The sequence below is a fragment of the Periophthalmus magnuspinnatus genome, chromosome 22 (assembly GCF_009829125.3).
Source record: "Periophthalmus magnuspinnatus isolate fPerMag1 chromosome 22, fPerMag1.2.pri, whole genome shotgun sequence".
Taxonomy (NCBI): Eukaryota; Metazoa; Chordata; class Actinopteri; order Gobiiformes; family Gobiidae; genus Periophthalmus; species Periophthalmus magnuspinnatus.
In genome coordinates, this window is record NC_047147.1 from 27,941,087 (window position 1) to 27,967,762 (window position 26,676).

At 39.2% G+C, this 26,676-nt stretch overlaps 1 protein-coding gene across 2 annotated transcripts in view; it reads right to left on the reverse strand.

Moving 5' to 3' along the window:
• Positions 1-409: 409 nt before the first annotated feature.
• The window catches only part of syne3 (spectrin repeat containing, nuclear envelope family member 3), a 59,752-nt gene continuing 33,485 nt past the window's right edge, over positions 410-26,676 (reverse strand). For both annotated transcript variants that reach the window (XM_055231346.1, XM_033988820.2), the window contains exons 11-20: positions 24,989-25,132; positions 23,927-24,061; positions 21,819-21,980; positions 17,327-17,499; positions 13,724-14,435; positions 12,124-12,216; positions 10,789-10,941; positions 9,877-10,047; positions 8,365-8,400; positions 410-657 (exon numbers count right to left, since the gene is read on the reverse strand). In XM_055231346.1, the coding sequence (XP_055087321.1) occupies positions 475-657; positions 8,365-8,400; positions 9,877-10,047; positions 10,789-10,941; positions 12,124-12,216; positions 13,724-14,435; positions 17,327-17,499; positions 21,819-21,980; positions 23,927-24,061; positions 24,989-25,132 (1,962 nt within the window). In that variant the 3' untranslated portion in view covers positions 410-474. The remainder of the gene's footprint in view (positions 658-8,364; positions 8,401-9,876; positions 10,048-10,788; positions 10,942-12,123; positions 12,217-13,723; positions 14,436-17,326; positions 17,500-21,818; positions 21,981-23,926; positions 24,062-24,988; positions 25,133-26,676) is intronic.

Consider the following 26,676-nt stretch of genomic DNA (forward strand, 5'->3'; position numbering starts at 1 on the left):
GTTTTACATTAAAGATGCACTGCGGAACTTTTCTCAGGCTTGGTTACAGGTCAGATCTGTGGAGCGGTAACACCTCTCTGGTTTTAAAAGTTATTCTGAGCGATAAAAACAACTAAAATAAATGCTACATGAACACATTTATTAGCATTATTATATAACTTATCTCCATGGAACAGGACCCCACCAGAAAAGTTACGCAGTAGAACTTTAAATTAAACTTTTGTACATTCAATTCTTTAAACTTTGGAGCGTCGCTATTTGATATTTAAATGTTATAACAGTTTAATAACAAGATAGGACACAAATAAAGTAAAGAAACGTAAAAAACAGGATTAAAAACCAAACGTACGCTGTCAGAGGTGGGCGGAGCTCTCAGGTGGGCGGAGCTCTCAGGTGGGCGGAGCTCTCAGGTGGGCGGAGCTCTCAGGTGGGCGGAGCTCTCAGGTGGGCGGAGCTCTCAGGTGGGTGGAGCTCTCAGGTGGGCGGGGGTCCCTGGTAGCGCAGCATGATGTTGAAGGAGCGGGCGAAGTTGTTGGAGAGCGAGCAGGAGTTGGATTCTTCGGGGAGCGGCAGTAAAAAGGCGAGGAGGAGGAGCGCCAGGAGGAGGAGCCACAGAGGAAGAGCCAGACAGCAGACGCGATACAGCAGCCCCGCCTTCTGCAACACGCACAAAAAAAAAAAAAAAAAAAAAAGGACGTCATTACGAAGACACGGAAAGACTGATAATACTGCTGTTGTTTTGGAGATTTGCAAATGTGACGTGTAGAGGAATAAATAAATAAATAAATAAATAATGTAACTATGATCCATAAACTAAACAAACTATTTAAATATATATATCACACAAAACTGACTCCTGTAGCTTTAAGTCGTGTTCTAAAGCTGTTTTGTTTCATTCACATGTTTGAGTCACACTTTATTATTAGTCTGTTTCATCTAAAAACTCAAAATGCGACGTTCCACCTTGTGATGTCATCAAGTGGTAGTTTTCATGTTAACTCCTCCTTTTACCTTTAGTTCAGTCGAGATAAATGGCAACTCCAGGACTGAAATGATCCAATGATTCTATAAATGAAGGTGTGTGGAGTTTAAAAACACAGTGGAGCACTTCCTGTATCACCACATGATGACATCACAAGGTGGAACAGAGTGTTTTCAGTTTGAGAGAAGAACTCTTTGCTCTAGGGTTTAATTTTTTTTATATATTTTCTTGAACACAAGACAATTCACTTTAAAACAGTAGAGACACTTTCTGGATCATACCAAAAAGAGGAAGACACATCAAAAAATGGATAATATCAGTTGTTTTTTTTAGAGACTTGCACATTTTGAATATTGAGTTCCATCACCTATAATTAAAAAATGACCTGAAAAAGACAAAAACTTCTCGTGTAATCTCACAAAAAAGGGCATAAAGTGACATGTCCACAGGATTTTTACATTTTGTGTGACACTTGAACCTCACAATCAATATTTACTGCACATTATTGCACTTTTTTTTTAATATATAGTTGAAATATCGTCTGAATAACGAGATTATGCAATAAAGTTTCGTCAATATCACCACATCACAAAGTAAAACGACATAACACTGACCGTAGAAAGAAGATTTGAAAGATCTGAGCGATTTTCACATTATGTATTAAATTAGTTTTGTTTAAAGTTTTGTTGTGACGCTTCATTTTCCGTCTTTTACTGATCAGTTTCAGTCGGAGACATTAAATATTTACGTATCTCACTCCGTTTTTCGACCGTACGAGTCGAGTGTGAGTCGGTTTGGACGAGCCGATGTCGTTAATCCTAATTTAAAGTGAACGTCTCTAAAGCTCATTCCTCCCTGATCTGAGCCGCTCGGCCGAAAAACAAACACAAGACGGATGAGACTTGACTCTGGGCTCTTAATTAGTCCATTACCAATAAAACATTTGTTCTGCTTTGAAAACAGACGAGGACGTTTACTTTCCTCAACCAGAGCCGCTAATCCAGAAAAATAAGAATTACACTTTAAGTTGAGACTCAAGATGCAGATACAGGGATGTGAAAATGAATCACCTTTAAAATGGAAAATTAAATCATGAAATAACGATTCCTCTGTTGAAATAAAAGCACAGTATGTTCCACCGACTGTTTATATAAATGGAAATAGCTAAAGTTAATAAGTTAGCTAATCATTCTGGTCTTAAATGTTTGTATTAACCCTCTACATGATCCTGGGTTTAATTTTTATGACTTATTTTGAGTTTATTTTTTATTATTTAGTTTTGGGTTTTTTTTTGAGTAATTTTGAGGGTTTTTATTTTATTTTATTTATTTATTTTTATTATTTTGAGGTTTGGGTTGTTTTTTTGTTATTTTGATTTTTTTTGTTTATTTTGTTTATTTATTTTTTTTGTTTTTTGTGTTGTATTTTTTTGGTTATTTTGAGTTTTATTTCTATTTTTTGGTCTTAAATGTTCGTATTAACCCTCTACATGATCCTGGGGTTTTTATTTCACTATTGTGTCTGTAAATCAAGATATGAACATTAAAAACAGACAAATCAGGTCCTTCTTTCCCCGACGTCGCTCCTGTTAGCGTTAGCATTAGCGTTAGCAACAGGTTTGATTGACAGCGTTGCTAAGCTCTGATATTCAGTCATAATTTCTAAACAGCTCCATATTTGCCGCTGTAACGGCTCTGGCCACGTGGTTCCACTTCACTTAAGCCTCTGTTTGTTTTCATTTCTTTACGTTAACAAACATTCTATGGAGGTGAAGCTAACAGGACGCACTACTCTGTCTGAAGCGTGGTGTTTCCTATGACATAAACTCAAGTGATGTTAAAAAGTGTAAACAAACGGCACAGTCTTTAAAACGTGAGCTGATAAACTCAGTGAAACATTCATCTGGTCTCCTCTGTCTCTTTTTCTCACGTTCACTTCATTTTCACAAATTTGAGAAGCTCAATTAGTCAAACTCTGAGAGAAAATCTGGACAAGGAAATAAAAATATTAAAATATTAAAATATAAACACGATGTGAGAAAAACGCCCACACGACACGACAACACAACAGAATGTGAGATTTACAGAACAGAGAAGAGGAGAGAAGAGAGGAGGAGAGGAGAGAGAGAGGAGAGAGAAGGAGAGAAGAGGAGAAAGAGGAGAGAGAAGGAGGAGAGAGGAGAGGAGGAGAGAGAGCAGAGAGAAGGAGAGGAGAGAGAGGAGGAGAGAGAGAGAGGAGAGAGAAGAGGAGAGAAGAGAGGAGGAGAGAGGAGGAGAGAGAGGAGGAGAGAGAAGGAGAAAGAGGAGAGAGAAGGAGGAGAGAGGAGAGGAGGAGAGAGGAGGAGAGGAGAGAGAGGAGGAGAGAAGGAGAGAGAAGGAGAGGAGAGAGGAGGGGAGAGGAGGAGAGAGGAGGAGAGGAGGAGAGAGGAGAGAGGAGGAGAAAGAGGAGGAGAGAGGAGAGAGAGGAGGAGAGACGAGAGAGGAGGAGAGAGGAGGAGAGGAGAGGAGGAGAGGAGGAGAGGAGAGAGGAGAGGAGGAGAGGAGAGAGGAGAGGGGAGAGGAGGAGAAAGAGGAGAGAGAAGGAGGAGAGAGGAGAGGAGGAGAGAGAGCAGAGAGAAGGAGAGGAGAGAGAGGAGGAGAGAAGGAGAGAGAAGGAGAGGAGAGAGGAGGAGAGAGGAGGAGAGAGGAGGAGAGGAGGAGAGAGGAGAGAGGAGGAGAAAGAGGAGGAGAGAGGAGGAGAGACGAGAGAGGAGGAGAGAGGAGGAGAGGAGAGGAGGAGAGGAGGAGAGGAGAGAGGAGAGGAGGAGAGGAGAGAGGAGAGGAGAGAGGAGAGGGGAGAGGAGGAGAGAGGAGGAGAAAGAGGAGAGGAGAGGAGAGAGAAGGAGAGAGGAGGAGAGAGGAGAGGAAGAGAGAGAGAAGGAGAGAGGAGAGAGAAGGAGAGAGGAGGAGAGAGAGGAGGAGGAGAGAGGATAGGAGAGAGGAAGAGAGAGGAGGGGAGGGAGAGGAGAGAGTCCAGTTCTCTCCTCTTCACGTCTAAACGTCTGAATCATGTTTTCCTCCCACGTCCGTCGTTTGCGTCAGAGCCAAAATAAAATAAAATAAATGAATAATCAGGTTCAGGTCGGACGAGTTTGTTTGAAAAGAGCAGGAAAAGTTCAAGTAGAAATAATTGACTGTTTTTCACTTTTAAATGACAAAGAAAAACACAAATCCGTCGCCGTGGAGACGTTTAGTCCGACTTTAACCACAGTTTGATCAGATTTCACCAGGAGGACGACTCTTTATTTTGAAAAAGACGAGAAAAAAACAATCTGCCTCCTGAAGGAAAGATATTTGTATTTTTACTTTTATTTCCCAATTTATAGAAAACACAGACCGACGTATAATCCTCCTCAGACGTTAGATTTGACAAAAGATTAAACATTTTTTACACAAGATGTTACAGAAAAGTGTTTTTTTTAATGCAATTAATGGAATAAAAAAGTAAATTTAAACTTGTAAACGTTTAACAGACTCTGAAAAACTAATGATTCATTATATTTGTTTGAAGGAGCAGAAGGAGCAGGAGGAGCAGGAGGAGCAGGAGGAGCAGGAGGAGCAGAAGGAGCAAACACAAACACAGGACAGAGGCAGGTCTGTGTGAAACATGAGGACGACTGGACTCTGAGTGACCTGAGGTGAACGATCAACGAACCAGGAAGTGAAACTACGACACACGACCTTCTGTCCTCAGGTAAACACACACCTGAGACACACAAGAGACACACACCTCCACACACCTCCACACACCTCCACACACCTCCACACACCTCCACACACCTCCACACACCTCCACGACAAAAACCCACAATGTCGATGAAACGTTCTGCACCGACAAAGACGCCTACGAAGGTTTGAACTTTGAGAGAGTTTAAACGAGAGAGAAATGTGAGAAAATGTTAACGCCTGTGTGAGAAAAGTGTATAAAGTGTGTGGTGAGGGGTTTTACAGACAAAAACAGAGAGAATAATGTAAAAAATAAAGATGATACTTCACGGATTTCGGAAAATGGCATTAAAATACATTCTAAAGTGGATTTACATGTTGTTTTTCTGGTGTTACTTTGGTTCACTACATGTAAATATGAGAACATGTTGTATTTTTTGTGTCTAATCTTTGGCGGAAAAATCCTGTTGGGGTTGTGTGTTGTTTTGATCCCGCTTTTGTTTTTTAAAAAGTTGTTTACCTACAGTATTTAAGTGTAAATTAGAGCGAGGTCAGAGGATTTAATGTGTAATATGTAGATAATATATAGACAACTTTAAAATTCAAAATGACAAATATTTATATTAACTAATCACTGAGGCAAGGAGCAATAGATTTTTTTTTTTTTTTTTTTTTTTTTTTACTGGACTCTGAGTGACCTGAGGTGAATGATCAAAGAACCAGGAAGTGAAACTACGACACACGACCTTCTGTCCTCAGGTAAACACACAAGGAGATACTCTACTAGTACATTTATAAATGGCATTAAAATATCTTCTAAAGTAGATTTACACGTTGTTTTTCTGGTGTTACTTTGGTTCACAACATGTAAATACGAGAATATCTGGTATTTTTCAGTTTTTTTAGATTTAAATTAGAGCTCGGTGAAAAAATAATGTGGATAATGACACATTTAAAAGTCAAAATGCCAAATGTTTGTTTTAACTAATCAAAGAAGCGACGGGAAATAGAGTTTGACGTTATGTTTGTTCTGACCTAATGCAGAAAATAAAATAAAATAAAATAAAATATCAGCTACAGTTAAATGAAATGATTCACTTGAGAAATAAAATACACTTTGCCTTAAGATATGATTTAATATGAATAAATGTGACAATATAATACGACTAAAACAGTGTCTCAGTCAAAGAGTTAATGATTTAATGAAGGTTTAAACTGTCAGAAAAAAACGTTTTTTCTTGTATTTTCTCTGCATTTTGGACAGATCAGGGATTCAGCTCAGTCTTATTATTATAAAATGTATAACAGATGTGAAATTATATAAACTAGAGAATTATTCATAACTTATCACAGTGAAAACTATAACAGAAGTTTATAATGAAAGTGAAGCATAAATAAAGTCTGATCTTATTATGAAACATTTATAGTGACGACTGTTCTGTTTATTTATCTATTTTTGTTTATTTAAGTCAAGTTATTTATCATATTGTGCACTGTTTTGTACTTACTCGTGTGTGTGTGTGTGTGTGTGTGTGTGTGAGGATGTATAAATGTATAAAAATGTGTTAATTCTAATGTATTTGTGTGTAACAGTTGTGTTGTGTTCCTGTGCTCACCTGTAGGGGGCAGGAGGGATAGTGGGCGGGGTTTTGATATGTTAAAATGTACAAAAAATAATATTAATTCAAAAAGTAAAATAAAATACAACAAAAAAAGAAAAAAAACTCATCACTACTTCCTGTATTTTCGTACTTTTCTCATTTTTTCCCCCACAAACTGACACTTAACTGAAAAACTGTGATAAATATTGAGAACAGATACAGAAATAATCCGATAAAACACATAAACGTGGTTAAATGGAGTAAGTTTGTCAGTAAAGAGCAGAGTAAATCCACACGCCGCTCTCTGAAGATAAAGTGGGTAAATAGAGCAGGGCCACAGAGGCTGGACACGCTGAAAAGGAGGAATGTGTGGGCCAGTTTTGGTCGAGGGGGTGTGAGGGTCGAGAGGAGACGGGGAGGGGGCGCCATTCTCTGATCTGCCCCTCCTCCTCCTCCCCCGTCGCTCGAGTGAATGAGAGAGAGAGAGAGGAGGGGGGAGACGGGTTTCAGACGAGCAGAGCGGGAGGTCACAGAAAGTGTTAAAGCTCCTGTATCACACAAAATGGACTCGTGTGAGGTTTAAGTCGAGTTCTAACGCCGTTTCCTCCGTAAAAACAGACCTGGAGCTGTTTTGTTTCACTCACACGTGTTTTTACGCTCGGTCTACGTCTACAAACCTCAAAACGCTCTGCTCCACCTTTTAGTTTTCAGGTTAATGACTGAAATGATCCAAATGACTCTAGAAATGAAAATGTGTGGAGTTTAAAAACACAGTGGGGCACTTCCTGATGACATCACAAGGTGGAACAGTGTTTTTTTCAGTTTGAGAGAAGGTTTGTGTTAAACATGTGAAAATGAAACAAAAAACACAACTCCAGGTCTGTGTGTGACGAGGAAACAACATTAGAACAAAAGAGCAGCTTTAATGTGAAATAGACCAGTTTGGCCTGGTTTAGACCTGGTTTAGTCCTGGTTCAGTCCTGGTTTAGTCCTGGTTCAGTCCTGGTTCAGTCCCGGTTTAGTCCCGGTTTAGTCCTGGTTCAGTCCCGATTTAGTCCTGGTTTAGTCCCAGTTTAGACCCGGTTCAGTCCTGGTTTAGTCCTGGTTCAGTCTTGGTTCAGTCCCGATTCAGTCCCAGTTCAGTCCTGGTTTAGTCCTGGTTTAGTCTTGGTTCAGTCCTGGTTCAGTCCTGGTTTAGTCCTGGTTTAGTCCTAGTTCAGTCTTGGTTCAGTCCCGATTCAGTCCCAGTTCAGTCCTGGTTTAGTCCTAGTTCAGTCTTGGTTCAGTCCTGGTTCAGTCTTGGTTCAGTCCTAGTTTAGTCCTGGTTTAGTTCAGGTTCAGTCCTGGTTCAGTCCTGGTTCAGTCCTGGTTCAGTCCTGGTTTAGTCTTGGTTCAGTTCTTATTTAGTTCTTGTTTTGACGTGACATGAGCACAGATAATAAAGAATCACACTCCCATGATTCTGATTTACGTTTTATTAAAATAATGTTTGAATATTTTAGTTTTATTTTGGTCGTCAGGTGGAAATGTTGTTGTTTTATTTGGTTCATGTGGTTTATCAGCAGAAGTGCGGCGCGTCGGTTTAAGTAAAATAAAGTTAAGATAAAGTTATTTAGAGTGAATTAAAGCTCATTCTGCCTCCTACAGTCGGGTCAGACGGCGAGCTCGACGGTGGCGTTCGTGGCGTTGTTGGTGTTCGTGGCGTTGATGTTCGTGGCGTTCGTGGTGACCAAGTTTGCACAAATTACAATTAAAGATTTATCAGGTCATCAGTAAAAGAACGTTTTTATTCCCGCACGAGGAGGCGGCGTGATGAAGGAGCTTTAATGTAAAAATATGATGTATTAAGCTTTTATAGAATCAGTTTTTATTCAGTCCAATTTGATTTATTTTTACTTCTGTGGGTAGAAAAAAATCAGATCCTCTACTACGACTTTGCAGAAAAACCATTACCCTGACATGTGTAATTCAGTGTTAATGCTCAGATTTATAAGTCTCAATACGGGACATTTTGTCGTGTATAAATCCTGTTTCTCGGTGCAAACGTTTTTAAAAAAGCTGAGGTGGATTTACTGACCTTCTGAGGCTTGGACTGAGTCTGTGAGGTGAGATTCTGCAGAGACAAAATGTGAATGAGAAAAACTCTACAAAACACACGATAAATACACAACAGTTTAACAAAAACAAACACAAAACGTAAACAAGTCGAGCAGTAGAACATCATCCTGAGGCACAAGTTTGTCCTGGAGTATTACACTGCCCTCTACTGGTCACATTTCAACAGTGTCTTAATGAATAAAAGTGACCAGAGTTTGACAGATTAATGAGAATATCACTGTTGTTTTTTTTATTCCATGTTGTTTTTCTTTCTTTTTTTATTTATGAATTTTAGTGTTTAACAATGTTTAAGACTTAACACAAACATTTTTCTACTCTCAACAACCCTTCACATCATTTCCACCATAACACAGAGCACATAACACAAATGGAACAAAAGGGAGCGACCACCCAAAGTCAAATTAAAATGAACAACAATCTTCCATTTTGTCATATTCTTAAATAAAATTGGGCATTTCTAGATTTACATATTCCTCCATGTTGTTTTTCAAGTCAAATTGCAGAACTACTGGAAGAAAATTACAATTATTCAGCAAATAACTGAATAATTAAAATCACAATTATTAGAAACTATTATTTACCTTTAATTATTTATTATTTATTGTTCTGTGACTTATCTCTTTAAAGCCACTGTCATTAAAAACGCAAAATATTCCACTATAAATAAAAATGCCACTAACTGCACAGTCTATTTTGAAGTATGTAAAATAAATGTGATGTTATGAGTGTTTGATCTTTAAGTCAAACCGTTTTTATCTTATAAACTTTTTGAACAAGTCGTGCATGCTTTTATTTCTTCGCGCCTGGACGACTGCAATGCACTTTATTCTGGCATTTCGCAAAACTCGCTTTACCGACTGCAGTTAGTCCAAAACTCTGCTGCACGATTTTTAACAGAAACCAAAAAACACGATCATATCTCACCAATTCTTGCGTCTTTGCACTGGCTTCCTGTTAATTTTAGAGTTGATTTTAAGATTTTATTGTTTGTTTTTAAAGCTTTGAACGGTCTGGCCCCAGATTACATCTCAGACCTCATCAAAATGTACACCCCGGTGCGCTCTGAGGTCTGAGGGCCAGCTCCAGCTCGAGGTCCCTAAGACCAGACTTAAAACCAGAGGGGACAGGGCCTTTTCTGTGGTTGGACCTAAACTGTGGAACGCCCTGCCCCCCCACGTTCAAACAGCTCCACTGTAGAGAGTTTAAGTCTCGTCTTAAGACCCACTTTTATTCTCTGGCTTTTAACACCGCGTGAGTTGTGTGGTCCTCTGTGTTTTTTTATTTATTTTTATATGTTTTATTGATTTTATGTACAGTTAGTTATTAGTCAAATTAAATGAGCACCTATTTATTTTTGATTGTTGTTCCTTTTTATTTTATGTCACTTTGTCTCTGTGCAGCACTTTGGAAACAATTTGTTTATGAAATGTGCTTTATAAATAAAGTGGATTGGATTGAAGTTTCCACTCACTGCGTCTCCTGCTTTGGCTGATTGTGGATCCTTAAGTTTGGACTTGTACAGGATCCATCTGTAACGTAAATCCTCCATCTCTGCCAGCGTCTCCGGGTCGTCCTCATCCCCGAAAGAGACGCGCAGCTGCTGGAACAGGTCCTGACCGTAGGGAACGTTCTTTCTCAGGGTCTAAAGGGTTAAATATATCGACAGTTTAATAAATATAAATGAAATATGTTTTAGAAGAGTTTGGCTGTACGTACATTGTTCCGCCACAAGAGGGCAGTGTAACATTATGATTCGTTTTTAGTATCTGCTCATATTACCACTTAATTATTGGGTTTATATATTGCATAAGTTTGTTCTTTTGGCCTGAAATAGGAGCAAAACAAAAAAAGAATGTGATTGTGTCTTTGGAGCTTTAAAAAAAGACACAGAAGAATAAGGGACTTTTCACTCAACTCAATCTGATTCAACATTTGTGGATATTTTGTTAGAGAGAAGAAAGTGTGAGCTCATGAACAGCGTCAGAATTAACTTTATGATGATATTTTGTAAAAGGGACGATGCAAATTAACCTCAACTGCAAATGTGGTGAGATGATTGTAAATATGTGCCCTTAAAGAAGAAAAAAAACAACAAAACTATACATATTAAACACAAATCAACTGTTAGATGTGTTTTTGTTACTCAAACTGGTGATATACAGGCTGTTTATTGTGGTACGCAGTTTAATTTAGACACAAATCTTAATATTTTTGACCTTTGGGTTATTTGTTGTAGTCTATTCATTTTTGGTGACGTTTAGTTTTAGATTTGCCTGAAAAAGCAACATCGTCTCTTAACTTTCTACAATTAAAAACTGTCATTACAACAATTCCCAAGTCCCCAACAGGCCAAAAAAGCAGAAGGTAAAGAAAAAACCCTCACCTGGATCTTGGTCTGGGCGACTTTGAGCTCCTGAGCGCTCATTGGACCAGAATAAGATTTGAGAACCTCTGAGAAAACGGCGTTCTCTTTTTGAAGCCACTGTTCAAACTCGCTCCACCGGAGTCTGTGCCGCTCTCCCCCGCTGCTCCTCTCCTGAAAGAAAACCCACAGGACTCAGTGAAAGAAGACGATGCATCTACAGAGGTTATTTAAAAAAAATAAATAAATAAATACAAATTATAAATAAACAAACAAACTATTAAACTGCTGCACTAAAATGTCTGTCACTTCAAAGCTGGAGAAAACTAAGACATGAAATTTTTGTCAAACTTTTCAGAGAATAACTGAAACAAACTTTATTGTGGCATTTCGTGATATAAAACAATCCATAAAATGAGATATGATTCTTTTTCCATATCGTCCAGCTCTAGTGAACATACGTAGACAAATGAACAGTTTAATTTCACTTAGTTTCTCATGTTTTGTTTGTTTTTTCTCTTCCCTCCATCACAGTAAATCACTAACACGATTCTGGTGATTAATTTATCCCGAATGTGTTAAAACGTGTCTGTAAATGTCACGATTAAAGTCCAAGTACGGCACAAAAAATAGATGTAAACTTAAAAACAAAAGTGCAGATATATAATTTTAAAGTTTTATTTTCATTTATCTGTTGTTCAGCCATTTTTAAATAGTTGGATATGAGCGAAACACAAGATTTTCTCATTTTGTGATTTATCAGTTGATTAAAAATGTGTATAGTTTAAATAAAGATGACATTTTTTTTATACCTTTTGGGGAAATTGATGCATTTTACATATTTTCTGTTAGAAATTAAAAAACAATGTTATTAAAGTAATTTTTTGTTGTAAGTTGATCTATATTTCTCTCTTTTTTTTGTTTTGTTTTATTGTTAAGTAGCATTTAATAAAATATAAATAAATAAAATATAAAAATAAATATAATAAATTGTTCTATTATAGTTCCGATGGAGATACTATAGAGCAGTGCTTCTAAAATAATTGAAAAGTCCGGCTCTATAGAATCGTTTAGGTCAGTACAAACCACCACTTTAACGAGAATAAGAACTTTGGAGGAAAAAGTTCTTCTCCTTTGTGACATTTTTTTGCACTTTTCTCACTGAAAATGACACAGAAAAACTAATGAAGTGCAGCAGTTTCATCTCATTTTTCAGCAAGACCCAAAACAGGTTTATATTATTGTTTATTAGTTGCATAATCGCAATTTGTAGTTTTTTAGCAAAGGTCAGAATTATGCTGATGCACTGTGTGGGTTTTCATTAAAAAGTTGAACAAACAAAAGCAGATTTCTAACCTTTCCGTGGAGAGTTTCAGCGTCGTCCGTTTGTCGAATGTCTCTCGTCGTCACCTCAGCCGCTCCGTCCTGAGACGTCCGGTCAAATGAAGCCTGTGGACCAAGAAAACGCAAAGAATTAATATAAAAAACACACTTTATAACACTCTAAGGGTAAAAACGGCAGAGTCACGACAATATTATCGGCAGGTACAATTTCAGTTATGGTTTTCGATCGATTAAATGCCTCGTCTTGTCTCCGTGTTGTTTTTGTTTCTGTACTTTTTTTTTTTCAAACGAAGTGACGGGAAACAACAAACTAAATATCTGTGAAATCTCTCAGTCGTCCAGGCAAAAAAAAATAAAAAAATGGGACTACAGAGGTCTAGAACTGGACAATTGTGACAGAAAAGTTGTACAGTTGTCCTTTCGCGGTTTAGCAGATTTTTTTTGTGCAATTTTACATGCGCTTTTTTTTTTTTTTTACATCATATGAACGTGCATTGTGTCGTGCGTCCTGATTGGCTGTTGGACTGTAGACCATTGTGTCGTGCGTCCTGATTGGCTGTTGGACTGTAGACCATTGTGTCGTGCGTCCTGATTGGCTGTTGGACTGTAGACCATTGTGTCGTGCGTCCTGATTGGCTGTTGGACTGTAGACCATTGTGTCGTGCGTCCTGATTGGCTGTTGGACTGTAGACCATTGTGTCGTGCGTCCTGATTGGCTGTTGGACTGTAGACCATTGTCCATCAGTCTCCTCCGTGCCGTGTCTCCTGTCCAGTACAGAATGTGTTCAGACAAATTTACATAAACGTTGGATCTCAGTGTGACTCTGAAGTGCTGTACGTTTGCGATTTGTTTTCCCCCCGACAAAACCCACAATGTCGATGAAACGTTCTGCACCGACAAAGACGCCTACGAAGGTTTGAACTTTGAGAGAGTTTAAACGAGAGAGAAATGTGAGAAAATGTTAACGCCTGTGTGAGAAAAGTGTATAAAGTGTGTGGTGAGGGGTTTTACACACAAAAACAGAGAGAATAATGTAAAAAATAAAGCTGATACTTCACGGATTTCGCCTGTTGCGGGTTATTTTTAGAACGTGACCCCCGCGATAAACGAGGGACCAGTGTATTCTGATTATTACTAAAAAAACTACAACTTTCCGTCTCCTCTGATCACACCTGAACGACTGAGGGATTGTTCTCAAGACATATTTATGAAATCTGCTCAAACGTGCCCATTAAACGCACTGTATTTTCCAGAGTATAGGTCGCACCAGCTAAAAAAACGCAAAATAATGACGAAAAAAAGCAAATATTTCACGTATAAGTCGCATCTGAGGCCAAACTATTAAAAAAAGTGCGACTTATACTCCGGAAAATACAGTTGTTGTTGCGGTTTAAGTGTCAGACGAACAAAATAATTAGATATATTTCACTGTGGAGCAGGAAGAAAGAAAGAAGGAAGATGATTTTGTAATTAAAAACTTGTCAATGTTATTTGGAAAGGGACATTAATGACACCACTAAAGTCTCGTCAGGGAATTACTTCACTCCTGAGGTTGTTTACGACATCAAATTTGAAGGATATTGATTTGAAAGTTATGAAACGCATTTTTACCGAGGAGCGTTGAGACTCTGGTGTGACTGTGCTCTGTTTGAACTGGACAAAAGCTCCTCCTCCTCCTCCTCCTCCTGCTGCTCTTCCTCCTCCGTAGCTTGGCCTGTCCGCTGCCTCCACACTGCCCTCTCTGTACCTCTGCCCTCCCTCTTCCTCCTCCTCTTCTTCCTCCTCTCCTCTCATCACCGTCGTGGAATCTATCACCGCTGCTCCCACACTGTCCACCGATAACACCCCAACTCGATTTCTTCTTCTTCCTCCTCCCATTTTCAAATTATCAACCCCCGAGTCTCCGTCTACGATTACGTCCTCGGCGGAGCGTTGATCTTTCCTTTTGCGGAGGACCCACGCGGGGGAGTCCGTTTCATCGTCGCCCCAGGACGTCCCGCTGCCCGTCCTATCGCTATGTGAAAGTCCCCCACCCTTTTTGTTTTGGGAAGATGCGACAAAACGACCCCGAGGTTGCCCTTCCAGCCAGCCGCTTTGGTCGATAATATCGTCGTCTTCAAAGTCCGCCTCCAGACTCCCTTCTGGTCCGGAGAAAGACAGTTTTGGGAACACGTCGCCTGACCTTTTATCGTTTTGTGAGGCCGGGCTAGAGCTGCTCCCCGCCTTGATCTCGGCGTTGTCGCTAACGAAAACGCCCGTGGTGGAAGTGTCTTTTAGCTTCCAAGAGTCGGCGTCGGTTTGATCCATGGACATTTTGAGAAACCTGGAAAAGCACAGAAGAAAACGTGAAAAGACAATTAGACAATTAGTGATGGACATGTTTAGTTTAAATATTTGCTTTGGTGTTTGACGTTTTATTAACAAAATAAAGAAAAAATGATGTGCAGCGTGTTTCAGCGACATTTCTCTTAACACAGCACTGACAAAAAGAGACAAAAATGAAACAAAAATGATCAGATTCAGATTAAAGACGCACTACGCAACTTTTCAGGTTGAGATTCTGCTACGTCCCGTCTCCACAAAGTTAATTAGATTCTCTGTAATGTTCCACAGTCTGGAAACAGTCGATGACCCCAGGAAAAGTCACAGATCACATCTATGGAGCGTAGGGAAGTGCAGAAATATCCAAATATATATAAAAGAGAATATTTTTGTACATTTTACCAAATTATTCAGTCACAGCTCTACATTTGTGCGTCTCATTTAGAGGAAAAAGACTCGTTTAAGCAGAATATTTGACGTTTGATTCACTGTTTTGTTGATTTAAACAGGTTTATTTCATATTATCTTTGGTTTAACACAGACTTTTCGTGTCACAGTTGTTTTAGTCGATATGTTTTGCTCCTTCAGTCGTTAAACTGCACATGTCTCTGTGTAAATGTAAATGTGGAGCTCGTATAAACTGTGGATGAATAAAACTGACACATGGAACAGTCTGATGTGTTTTTATCGTTGGTGAAATCCACAAAACAAAATGCACTTTATGTTTATTCATCTGCAATAAATGGAAGATAAATGCCAAAAAAAAAGAATAAAATTAATGTTTATTTTGTGTGAAAATGGGGTTGATCATTAAGTGTCCGGAAAGACTTTATTTTTCTCTGAATCGTATCGAATCGAGTTAATATATATCGTATCGGCAACTTCTTAATGATCCCAGCCATAAAAAAGAGAGTATATGTTATTTAATTTAAACAAACACGTATAAATTAAAGTCATACTGTGCAGCATTATGGAGACAAACAAGTATCCAACTCCAGAAACACCAAAAAAGTCCCGCACTATCCCTTTAAACTAAGATATCATTAGTCGACATGCACTAAAAACACGTACACAAACAGATGAGCCAATGAGCCGTTTAGAATCAACTCAAAACAAGGAGCTCGTTCTGCTCCTGATAATCACTGATAATTGTTTTTATGATGTTTTTTATTGTGTTAAATTGTTGATTTGATTTCACCGTGTGCAGAGTTTATTTGTATAACTCACTGCGTAAACATTTGTATAAAGTGAAATGGATTGAATAAAAGAAATGGGAAATAACAAATAACTTTAAAATAATCCATGTAACTTTGGATTATGTTTAAAGTTACACAAGAATAAACTTTTACTACACATTTTGCTCCTTTACAAAGTGACAAATCCACTTTCTCCATCTTTTTCTCTGTAAATCTCATGTTTTAACGTTCGCAGACAGTTTTTTTGCCCTTCGTCGGCGCCGTCCCGCTTTTGAAACCGCCGTTTATTTATTATGTCTTAAGACGTCTCATTTATAGCTTTTGTTTCCATCCGCAGAAGCGCCGTTGTCATGGCGATTAAGCCATAAAAGCAAGAACCGAGACGAGGCATTTTGGTCACGCGGGCGCTTTGACGGGAGCAATTCCTCAGATCCAATCGAGACGCCGTCATATTTTAGCTTTAAAGATGAAGTTTCACCTTTCGGCAAAACGTTATAAACTCGTCCACAAACATAATGGGCTGTGTAACAGGCTCCACTATTCGGGAAAGACACAAGTAAAAACGGAGATTTTCTGACACAAACGTCGCCATTAGATTTGCAATTTATGTTTTAAAGTTCACATTTTAAACACGTCCAGAGGAATCGACAAAAAGACGCACTTAAACTGACAAACTGATACAAGAATCATATTGCAGGACACGTTTGTACAGATCTAAACTACAGGGTTTGTGTTTTTTATGCAGAATACGACAGAATATTGTGTTGTTTGTGGAGGAAATGATGGTCCTCTGTGTAAACGCTGTTTTTACCTGCACAGATTGTAGTTTCACTGAGGCCAAACCCAGAAAACTAAACCAGGACTACAGCAGGACGACATGAGTCTGTTTTTATTATTGTGTCTTGCATGCAAAAAAAAAAGCTGATCTCTTTAATGGTATTTTTTTAAAAACTATTTTAAAAAAATACCATTAAATACAACAAACTCATTCACCGCTTCTTCCAGATTCTTCCAGGAGAAATGAAGTCAACTTATAAATATTAGAATGAAACAACCATTTCATCTTGTTGTCGTCATTACACCAGAACATCCACATTTCATCAACTAAAGGATTTATAAACTGATAAGAAAATGGACAATACACCAAAAAATGAGCTTCACTTTCCACTTCTCCAGCTCACACAAACCACAGAGTCTTTCTTCTTCTTCAGGGGCTTCAGAAAACCTCAGATTCTGCGTCGAGAGGAAGGATCCCCATCGCAGCTGCGCCTCAACGATCTTTGATTCTGCTCCGACATAAAACTCAGTCTTTATCTTTTATTTAAATATCTGTTTGCAACTTGGGTTTAGCCACGATCCAATTCAGCCACTGCTCTTCAGAATTAGACAACAGTTTTGCTTTTATTGTATTATTTAAGAGGATTAAACCAGGTCTAATCAGACTAAAACGAGGCCAAACCAGGATCAAACCAAGTCCAGCCTGAGGAGTTAAAAAAAATAGTCCAACTTTCAAAATTCAATCATAAAAATGCATAGAGCTAAACTACAGAGTCAGCAGTTCTTATGCAGAATCAGACAGGAGATTGTGTTTTTTGTGGAGAAATTGTCACTAAATTCACAGTTTTGCTAATTGTGCCGCTTCAAATTTCGATTGCGTTTAATCTCGCTGCTCTAATCGTGTAAACGTGAGAGTTACCTGTCCAAACTGAGACTCATGTTGTACAGAGACGCCCAGGACGCTCTCAGTCTCTCCATGTCCCTCAGGATGTGGACCCTGCCGTCCTCCGAGGTCTTCTCCAACACCGAGTGACCTTTGACCTCTGTCCTCTGCAGCTGGAGCTCCTTCTCCGGAAACTCAGCCAGGACTTTCTGCAGAAAACGAGACAAATAACAGACTGAAAAAGAGCGGGATTCGCGTTTTATAATCTGTGGTTCTCATTTCAGAGCAGAGCGCGACGTTTCATAATGAGGGTTAATCATTCGCCGAGGGGTGAGCGATGACGACAATTAGTATCTCTAGTTTTTATTTATTTAATTTTAATTCCCCCTGACAATAATCGGAGCATGTTTGAGCAATCCATCTAAAAATGTGCTCAAAATAACCTGTAAATGTCAGATTCAAGTATCACACAACAGAGAATGGACAAAATAATTAAACTAAGTGCACAATTATAGTTTTATTCTTCTTATTTTTCTTTTTTTTTATACAAACTAAATACTTAATACTTACTTAAATAGACTAAATAACTAAATATGGTTCTTGATATTCTAATTTTCCACATCTACACATCTTTTTTTGATACACTGTCCATAATAGAAGCTGCATTTTCACATAAAATATAAAAATTCAGAGTGGGACTAAACCAGATCTAGACCAGGACTACACCAGGACTAAAGAGGATCAAACCAGGTCTAATCAGGCTAAACCGGGGCCAAACCAAGACTAAACCGAGTCCAGCCTGAGTATTTAAAAATGGTCCAATTTGCAGCAGTTTGCAAAAAGGTAATGATGATTAGAAATGATTAACACTTATTCAGTTCACTTAAACGTCTCCTCTCGAGACAAACGGCTTCAGTTTTACTCCTCAGAGCCGTTCACTGATAAACTCTGGAGTAAGTGTAAAAAGTGTGAGAAAATGTCTTACATCAGATCAGCTACGCAATAATGACACATGAACAGAGCAGTCGATGGGATGAGACGTCACATATGAACTCAAAGGAGAATAAAGAAAAAACAGATTCACACGACAGAAATGAACCTTTTCTGAATCTGTTTAGATCCTGAGCTGCATCAGAACAAGAGTAAGACACATGGACTAAACCGGGACTAAACCAGGACTAAACCAGGACTAAACCAGGACTAAACCAGGACTAAACCAGGACTAAACCGGGACTAAACCGGGACTAAACCAGGATTAAACCGGGACTAAACCGGGACTAAACCGGGACTAAACCGGGACTAAACCGGGACTAAACCGGGACTGAACCGGGACTAAACCGGGACTAAACCGGGACTAAACCGGGACTAAACCGGGACTAAACCGGGACTAAACCGGGACTAAACCGGGACTGAACCGGGACTAAACCGGAACTAAACCGGAACTAAACCGGGACTAAACCGGGACTGAACCGGGACTGAACCGGGACTAAACCGGGACTAAACCGGGACTAAACCGGGACTAAACCGGGACTAAACCGGGACTAAACCGGGACTGAACCGGGACTGAACCGGGACTGAACCGGGACTAAACCGGGACTGAACCGGGACTAAACCGGAACTAAACCGGAACTAAACCGGGACTAAACCGGGACGAAACCGGGACTAAACCAGGACTAAACCAGGACTAAACCAGGACTAAACCAGGGACTAAACCAGGGACTAAACCGGGACTAAACCGGGACTAAACCAGGACTAAACCGGAACTAAACCGGGACTAAACCGGGACTAAACCAGGACTAAACCAGGACTAAACCAGGACTAAACCAGGACTAAACCAAGACTAAACCAGGGACTAAACCGGGACTAAACCGGGACTAAACCGGGACTAAAGCGGGACTAAAGCGGGACTAAAGCGGGACTAAAGCAGGACTAAACCAGGACTAAACCAGGACTAAACAGGACCATGGACCACTATGAACCCACTGGACACTGTGGGATTACACAGATAAAAAAACACATAATAATATAATATTAAATAACGCAATGTAAATAATACAAAGTCCTACAATTTAATACTGAAAATTCTATCATCATCGTGGTGTTTCTGGATCATAACCGGGCGCTCATGAAAAAAACAATCTGCTACTCTCCCTGAATAAATAAAGATAATTGAAATAAAACCAGTATCGAGTCTATTCTTCGTCAGTATCGAAATCGCGTTTGAGATTTCCGTATCGTAAGAACACTGCTCCACGTTAATGATTATTACTTTCTTCCCCAAACAATACAAGTTTCTGAAAATGATAAAAAATACATCAATACATTTCCAGCCAAGATGAGGCTCAAACGCTCTGACCAGGGGTTCGTACAGCCGCCTCCTCTACAGAACACAAGCTCCAGTGCAGAGAAAAAAAATACTGGACTTGTTTTATCCTCCTTTCATCATTTCTTTTGGTGTAGGAGTCGGTCGTTCCCTCTGCGCCCGTTGCTTAATTTCGGGGAGCGCAGTGTGCTGACCGTGTTTCTCTGTGGGATAGGACTTCTCCCCTGAGCTGCTCGGCTGAACACTGTTTCCATCCATCAAGAACGCTCGGATCTGCGGTTTAGCGAGGCCTGGAGTGTGGGGGAATAAACAATACTGCTGCGACATGTGTAAGAACGTGATTTCTTAAGCTTATCAACATACAACGGAAATACACGTGTGTAATAAAAGTCCAAATACGGCACTTTTCAATAAGGAGAAGCTATAAAATGTGTTTCTAAATCAAATACTGGACCTAGAGTTAGAATCTGCAGAGCGGCCGAGGGGGATATGCCACAAATCAACCACCATTTTGATTTTTGATGACATTTTGTGTCTAGAGCACAAACTCAAGGCCCACGGGCTAAATGTGGCCCTTCACATCATTTAATGTGGCCCTCGACAGGGTAAATTAAAAGTCTGATCGTCTTGAAATGTCATTTTATCAGGAGACACGCAGTTAATCAACCATAATTTTTACACCTTTGCAAATGCATATGTAATATTTGTAACCTGAAGAAGTGATGAACACAGAAACAGTTAAATGGAACTACTTTTTAAAATTGTTAATTATTTTACATCTGGCCCTTTGCCGGCAGCCATTTTGCTGATGTGGCCCTCTGTGAAAATGTGTTTGACGCCCCTGGTCTAGAACATAAATGAGAAACACTTCAGTGCACTTCCTTTACAGTAACTCTGAAAACAATTGTGCTTCAAGTAAATTCAAACGGCATCTCAAAGCAGAGACACGGGGCTTTTTAAATATGTTACTGTCATTACGGTCATGTGCTTATGTCACCCTCGAAGACGACCAATCAGAGCGCAGGAGCCGTGGGGATTTGCCGTCAGTTATCTGATGCGTAGTTGTGTGAAAAAAGGTCAAAGTACAGGTTTATACTCCCTTTAACATGATTTTTATGGCTAAAAAAAGGATAAAATACTGGTCTAGAATGTGGTCAGTCCTTAAAGGGTTAATCCTCGTCCTGCAGCTGACACACCTTTATAGGCCCCACCCCCTGGACTCCCTCAGTGAACATCATGCCTCTGTGTCTCTGTGTAGTTTTTGTAGCTTTGTAAACTGAAACACTCCTCGTCCTTTGACTTAGAACTAAGACTGGTTGGTTTTTATAGCAAAAGACGAAGTTTAAATCTGTCACTGGACAAATCGTTGGCCGCTCGTCCAAGTCTCTTCTTCAGTTCTGGTCAGATTCCTGCTGGACACTTCCTTAGATCTGTCTGAAGGAGGCGCTAACGACACTGAAACTGTAAAGAGCTTTTATCTCCAGTTTTAACGACTCTATTCAACCTGTAATGCCCACTTACTGTTCTCTTTGTTTTCATGATATTGTAATTTATCACTACTTTTAGTCACACATTTAACTACTCTGTTTTAAGCTCAACATTTCTTTTAAATAAATTATAACTTCAGTTTTACCATTTTCCGTCTCTCTTGTAGCATAAAGACTCAAGCTGATCCTTGACCATCAGAAGTGACTAAATCTCAATCTAGATTCAAACTTTTTCATACGTGCAAGTTTCTGGTTATAGATAAACGATTAAAAAACAAAACCACTGATATCTGTGTTATTATACAGTATAAAAATAGTGTAAATGTATAATTATTATTGTTTGGTTTGTTTGTATAATTCCTCAGTCGTCCAGGTCTGATCCACGGTAAAAGCCAAAGTTAAATCTGTCAAATGGACAAAAAGTTGTAGGACTGAAGTGGTTTGTCTGCTCATCCAAGCCGCGGCTTGGATGAGCAGACAAACCACTTCAATCCTATAACTTTTTGTCCAGTTAAACTTCGTCTTTTACTATTATTTGGTTTATTAACATGTATATAACTTGGAACAGAACAGTGCATTGAATTTAACACTGCCTTTAAGCTGTGGACAGTGCATTTTCATTCACAGGTGGTAAACTACTGCGCTGCTGTCAACATCATGACAATAATATTACTCATATTTTGATCTCCTGCTCCCCTCTGTTCTCAAATAGTTTTACCTGCGCCTCCTGCTGGCGGCCCTCCACACTGCACTCTCCAGACGAGCTGTGAAACGACTCGAGCTTCTGCCTCATGATCATGATCCACTTCTCCAGGTTCAGTAAATCGTCATGAAAACTCTCGTGCTCCGAGATGTTCTCCTCGCTGTCGTGAACCTTCATCTACAAAAGAGAAGGTGAAAAAATAAATATACGATCATTACCTCTGTAAAATAAAACTCACGATACGACCATGGGATATTTACTACAGTTTGGTTCAGTACAAAGAGGACAGTACAATGTTTTAGGCAAAATAATTAATGAAGACATAAAATACAATACAATGCAACAAATTAAATAACATAACATTTAATTAAATTGAACTGAACTGAAATTAAATTTTTTTAAAAACTAATTAAAAATAACAAAAAATTGTATAAATAAAACAATATTAATACATTAATTAAATTAAAATGAAATGAAATAAAAAAATAAAAAAAATAAAATATGAAATGAAATAAAATTAATAAATAAAAAAAAAAAAAAAATGAAATGAAAATGAAATAAATAAAAATAAAATAGAATGAAATAAAAAATCCCCTGAAAATGCTAAACTACTTTGAAATGGGTTAACTTAATAATACAGTATTTTGAGAATAGAAAAATATTGGGCTATGAAATAAATCGATTAACCCTTTTTTATTTATACTAATCTAATCTATGAGTCCTATTTCTACAAAACTTTTACAACAATATCACAATAAAGATCATCATAAGTTTTGGATTCTGCTGGATTTAATCGCCCCTAAATCAAACACAGTAGTAAAAAGTGAATCATATCTATATGTCTAGAATCACTGTATTATTAACCTCCTTTAATCCCAGTAGAAAACATCCAAACATGTTTCGTTATAAAATCGCTTCATCAAACTTCCTGAAGACCTTTACAAAATTGCTTAGTACCTGGTGCCATTTGCTCAGCTGAGCCACTTTGCCTTTGAGTATTTCCCTCCATTTCAGCCCAGTATAAAACTCACTGAAATATCACATCCTCCATCACATCCTGCCAAAGTGACCTACAACGTACACTATTTCCAAGTAAAAACCTATTTCAGTGTGTTACCTTAAAGGTCCTGTGTGTTTGAGCAGAATCTGTTCAGTTCCAGCACAGACATATGTCACAAAAGCAGCACATGAGGTGAAATGAGTCCACTGTGTCCTGTGTCTGATTATACAGAGACTGTCAGAGGAGCAGGAAGTGCTCGCATGCTAGTTTTTATATTTACCGTCATGGCAAAACTTGTGAAAAGGGCTTGAAATCTCATTGTGGTGAGTGATTATGAAGCTCAGAATGTATAAAGTGAGTGAGGAAAACATTTAGACGACAAACGGTTTAAAATGAAACTGTTCAACTTTTTATGTTTTTAAGACTGTAAAAAAATCAGGTACTGCGTCTTTAAATGTTAGTGGACAATCAGTGGGACAGGTAAAGGGACAGTTAAAGGGACAGAGGGACAGTCTGAGGGTCAGAGGGACAGTTAGTGGGAGAGTCTGAGGGACAGTCAGTGGGACAGAGGGACAGTTAGTGGGACAGTCAGAGGGTCAGAGGGACGGACAGAGGGACAGATAGAAGGACTGTTAGAGGGACAGTTATAGGGACAGTTAGAGGGACAGTCTGAGGGACAGACAGAGGGACAGTCAGAGGGACAGACAGAGGGACAGACAGAGGGACAGTTAGAGGGACAGTCAGAGGGACAGTCAGTGGGACAGAGGGACAGTCAGTGGGACAGTCAGAGGGACAGTCAGAGGGACAGTCAGAGGGACAGTCAGAGGGACAGACAGAGGGACAGACAGAGGGACAGACAGAGGGACAGTTAGAGGGACAGTCAGTGGGACAGAGGGACAGTCAGTGGGACAGTCAGAGGGACAGTCAGTGGGACAGTCAGAGGGACAGTCAGTGGGACAGTTCGGCCCTTAAACGCCGCTGCTGTTGTGATTTTGTGCTTTACAAAAATAAACTTAACTTAATTTAAAAGTCTCACTGAATAAGACAAAGTGCCACATGTGCCGCGTCTTTCAAACACGTCGCGTCAAAGCAAAAATAATCCTCCTTCCACAAATCTCTTTACCTTGACGACGGCGTAGAGATTTTTCCACTCGCCGTAGAGTCGTTCAAACTGGGTCTTGTTGGAGGGACTGGAGGACACCAGCGTCTCCAAGGCGGCGATATGAGCCTCGCAATCTTCAAGGTCCTTCTGTATCACCTGTGAACAGCGAGGAAAAAAGGGAAAAGCGTGGAATATTTGAACAGAAACCCTTTAAAGATGCCCTGTGTAACATTTTGGTAGAGGGCACATCGCCGGAATTAAAAACCCATCGCTGTAAAGTCTGTGGAAAAGTAGGTCGCTTCTAAAAAGTGGAATATATCTCAAGGACAAACTGGAAACATTATTGATAAACATTTATAATCACACTGCTCCTGATTTTTATATTTTAAATGGAACCACGTCGTTTTTTGTTTGTTTTTAGTTTGTTTTTAGTTTGTTTTTTGTTTGTTTTGTGGTGTATTTTAACAGGACGCTCATGTAAAGGACAGTCTGCTCTCGTTTGGCTCTCCCTGTGCAAATAAAAGATAAATTAAATGAAAATCTGCTCGTCTCTATGGAGGGTTATTTATTATGGAGATTATTTAAATATAAAGTAAAGTCTGTCAGGTTTAACCAAGAATAATGTAATGCCAGAGTCGATGAAGTCGTAAGTGCGCCCACGATCACTTTCTATTAGGAACACCGCGGCTAGCAGGTTAGCTACTGTACGTCCATTTATATAAACAGACTGTGGCAGGCGTCTTCAACCTGTAGCTCGGGATCCACGGGATTTCTGAATTGTACTTGTATTTGATGACTGACCACTGTAAATATATCATTTTGAGCCCTGACTTTCTGCACTAATAAACAGAGAATGGTTTATGTTCTACAGGCGTCTAACTGTGTCCCATCTAAGACTTGCTGTGGCTCTTTTACACTGTCTGGCCAAAAAAAGGTCCCACACTCTAATATTTGGTTGTTCCTTTAGCTTTGATCACTTCGCACATTCGCTGCGGCGTTGTTTCAATTTCGCTTCTGCAACGTCACAAGATTTATTTCCATCCCGTGTTAATTTTCGCACGCTCTGGTTCTCATGTGACTCACTCTGAACTGGTCGGCCTGGCTCTTCTTGGCGAGGATGTCGGGCTGCAGACCGTCAGCGGCCGCCAGTCGGTCCCTGAGCCCCCCCAGTCTGACGCCGATCAGCTCATGGGCATCACCGAAGTCTTTGGTTCTGGAGATTAAACCCTGGGAAGAAACGGAATAAAACATGTGAAATGAGAACATGTGTCTGATGGAAGTATTATGAAAAAAAATGTACTTTTCAATCCTCGTTTTCATCTATTCGTGATGATTGATTAAACCAGTTTTCCTGATCTGATGTGTGGGACAAAGTTTATTATTTTACTCTGACAACACAACAAAAACTGCAAATTGACAGAAGTAATTTTGCCGACCTCAATGTTCATCCTACAGAACGTTTTTGACCCTAGAAACAGTATATTAAAAGTGCACTATGTCACTTTTCTGGTGGGGAAATCCTCAAACTTCTTGGAGATGTTGTTGCCTTAACTTGAATGTTCCACAATAAAGAATTAAACTCATCTGTCTTGCATTTATTTTATTACTTTTGCGTTTGTGGCTCAAAAAAATCCTTGAAAAAACCTGCGTTCCTTTTGTGAATGGGCTCTCCTCTCCGCAGAGCTGACCTGAAACACTTGTTTGTCTTCGTGGAAATGTTTCATGCCGCACTGTGAAACATCCCAAAACTATAACATCTCCATAGAAATAAGCAGGAGGCCAGTTCTCACCGTAAAAGTTACACAGTGCAGCTTTAAGTACCATTTTCAAATTACAGTCGTCTTTCGCTATATCGCGGTTCATCCTTCGTGGTCTCGCTGTTTCGCGGATTTTTCCAGTTCAATTCTACTCTCTTTTTTACAGCGTATGAACGTGCACTGTGCTCTGCGTCCCGACCGGCCAAGGCACTGCAGACCGCCGCAATCGATCTCCTCTGTGTCGCGTCTCAGCACAGAATGTTTAAGAGACAAGTTTAACTCATATATAATAATGCTGCACATTTACAGTGTTGATATTTTGTTCTAAATGCTGTTTTATGTTGATGTTAAAATATCTTAGAACTGTTATTATTTAAGTTTTATGTAAATATGTTACTGTCACTTTAAGAGCGACAGCACGGACGAGGAAAAGAGCACACGCCTGGGAAACGTGCTGAGGCGACGACAAAGACGGAGACAAATGTTTTTCTTACCGTAGTATTGTTTATTTTTGAGACTTGGTTTGATTATTTCTGTAAAAACGGATTTTGCAAAGCTGTGAATTAAAATTTTGTAACTGTCTTTTTACATCGGAGTCGAGTGGAAGTTATTTTCTCTTTAATAAAAATACACGAGAAACATGTGAGTCACTAATTAATCAATTAAACAAGAGAGAAATGTGAGAAAATGTTAACGCCTGTGTGAGAAAAGTGTATAAAGTGTGTGGTGAGGGGTTTACAGACAAAAACATAAAGAATAATTGTAAAAAATAAAGCTGATACTTGTGGGTTATTTTTGGAACGTAACCCTAAATTATAGCGTAAAACTTTTTATTGTGGAATGAAACAAAGATTGCACTAAACCAGGATTAGGATTAGGGACTGAAACCGGTTTAAACTGGAAAATAAACGACAAAATCTGACATAAAAAGAGACGAGTCAGGCCTTAAGCAGGGCACAATTAAATTAAAACTTGCATTGAAATTATATTGCATTAAAAAAAAGGCACATACTG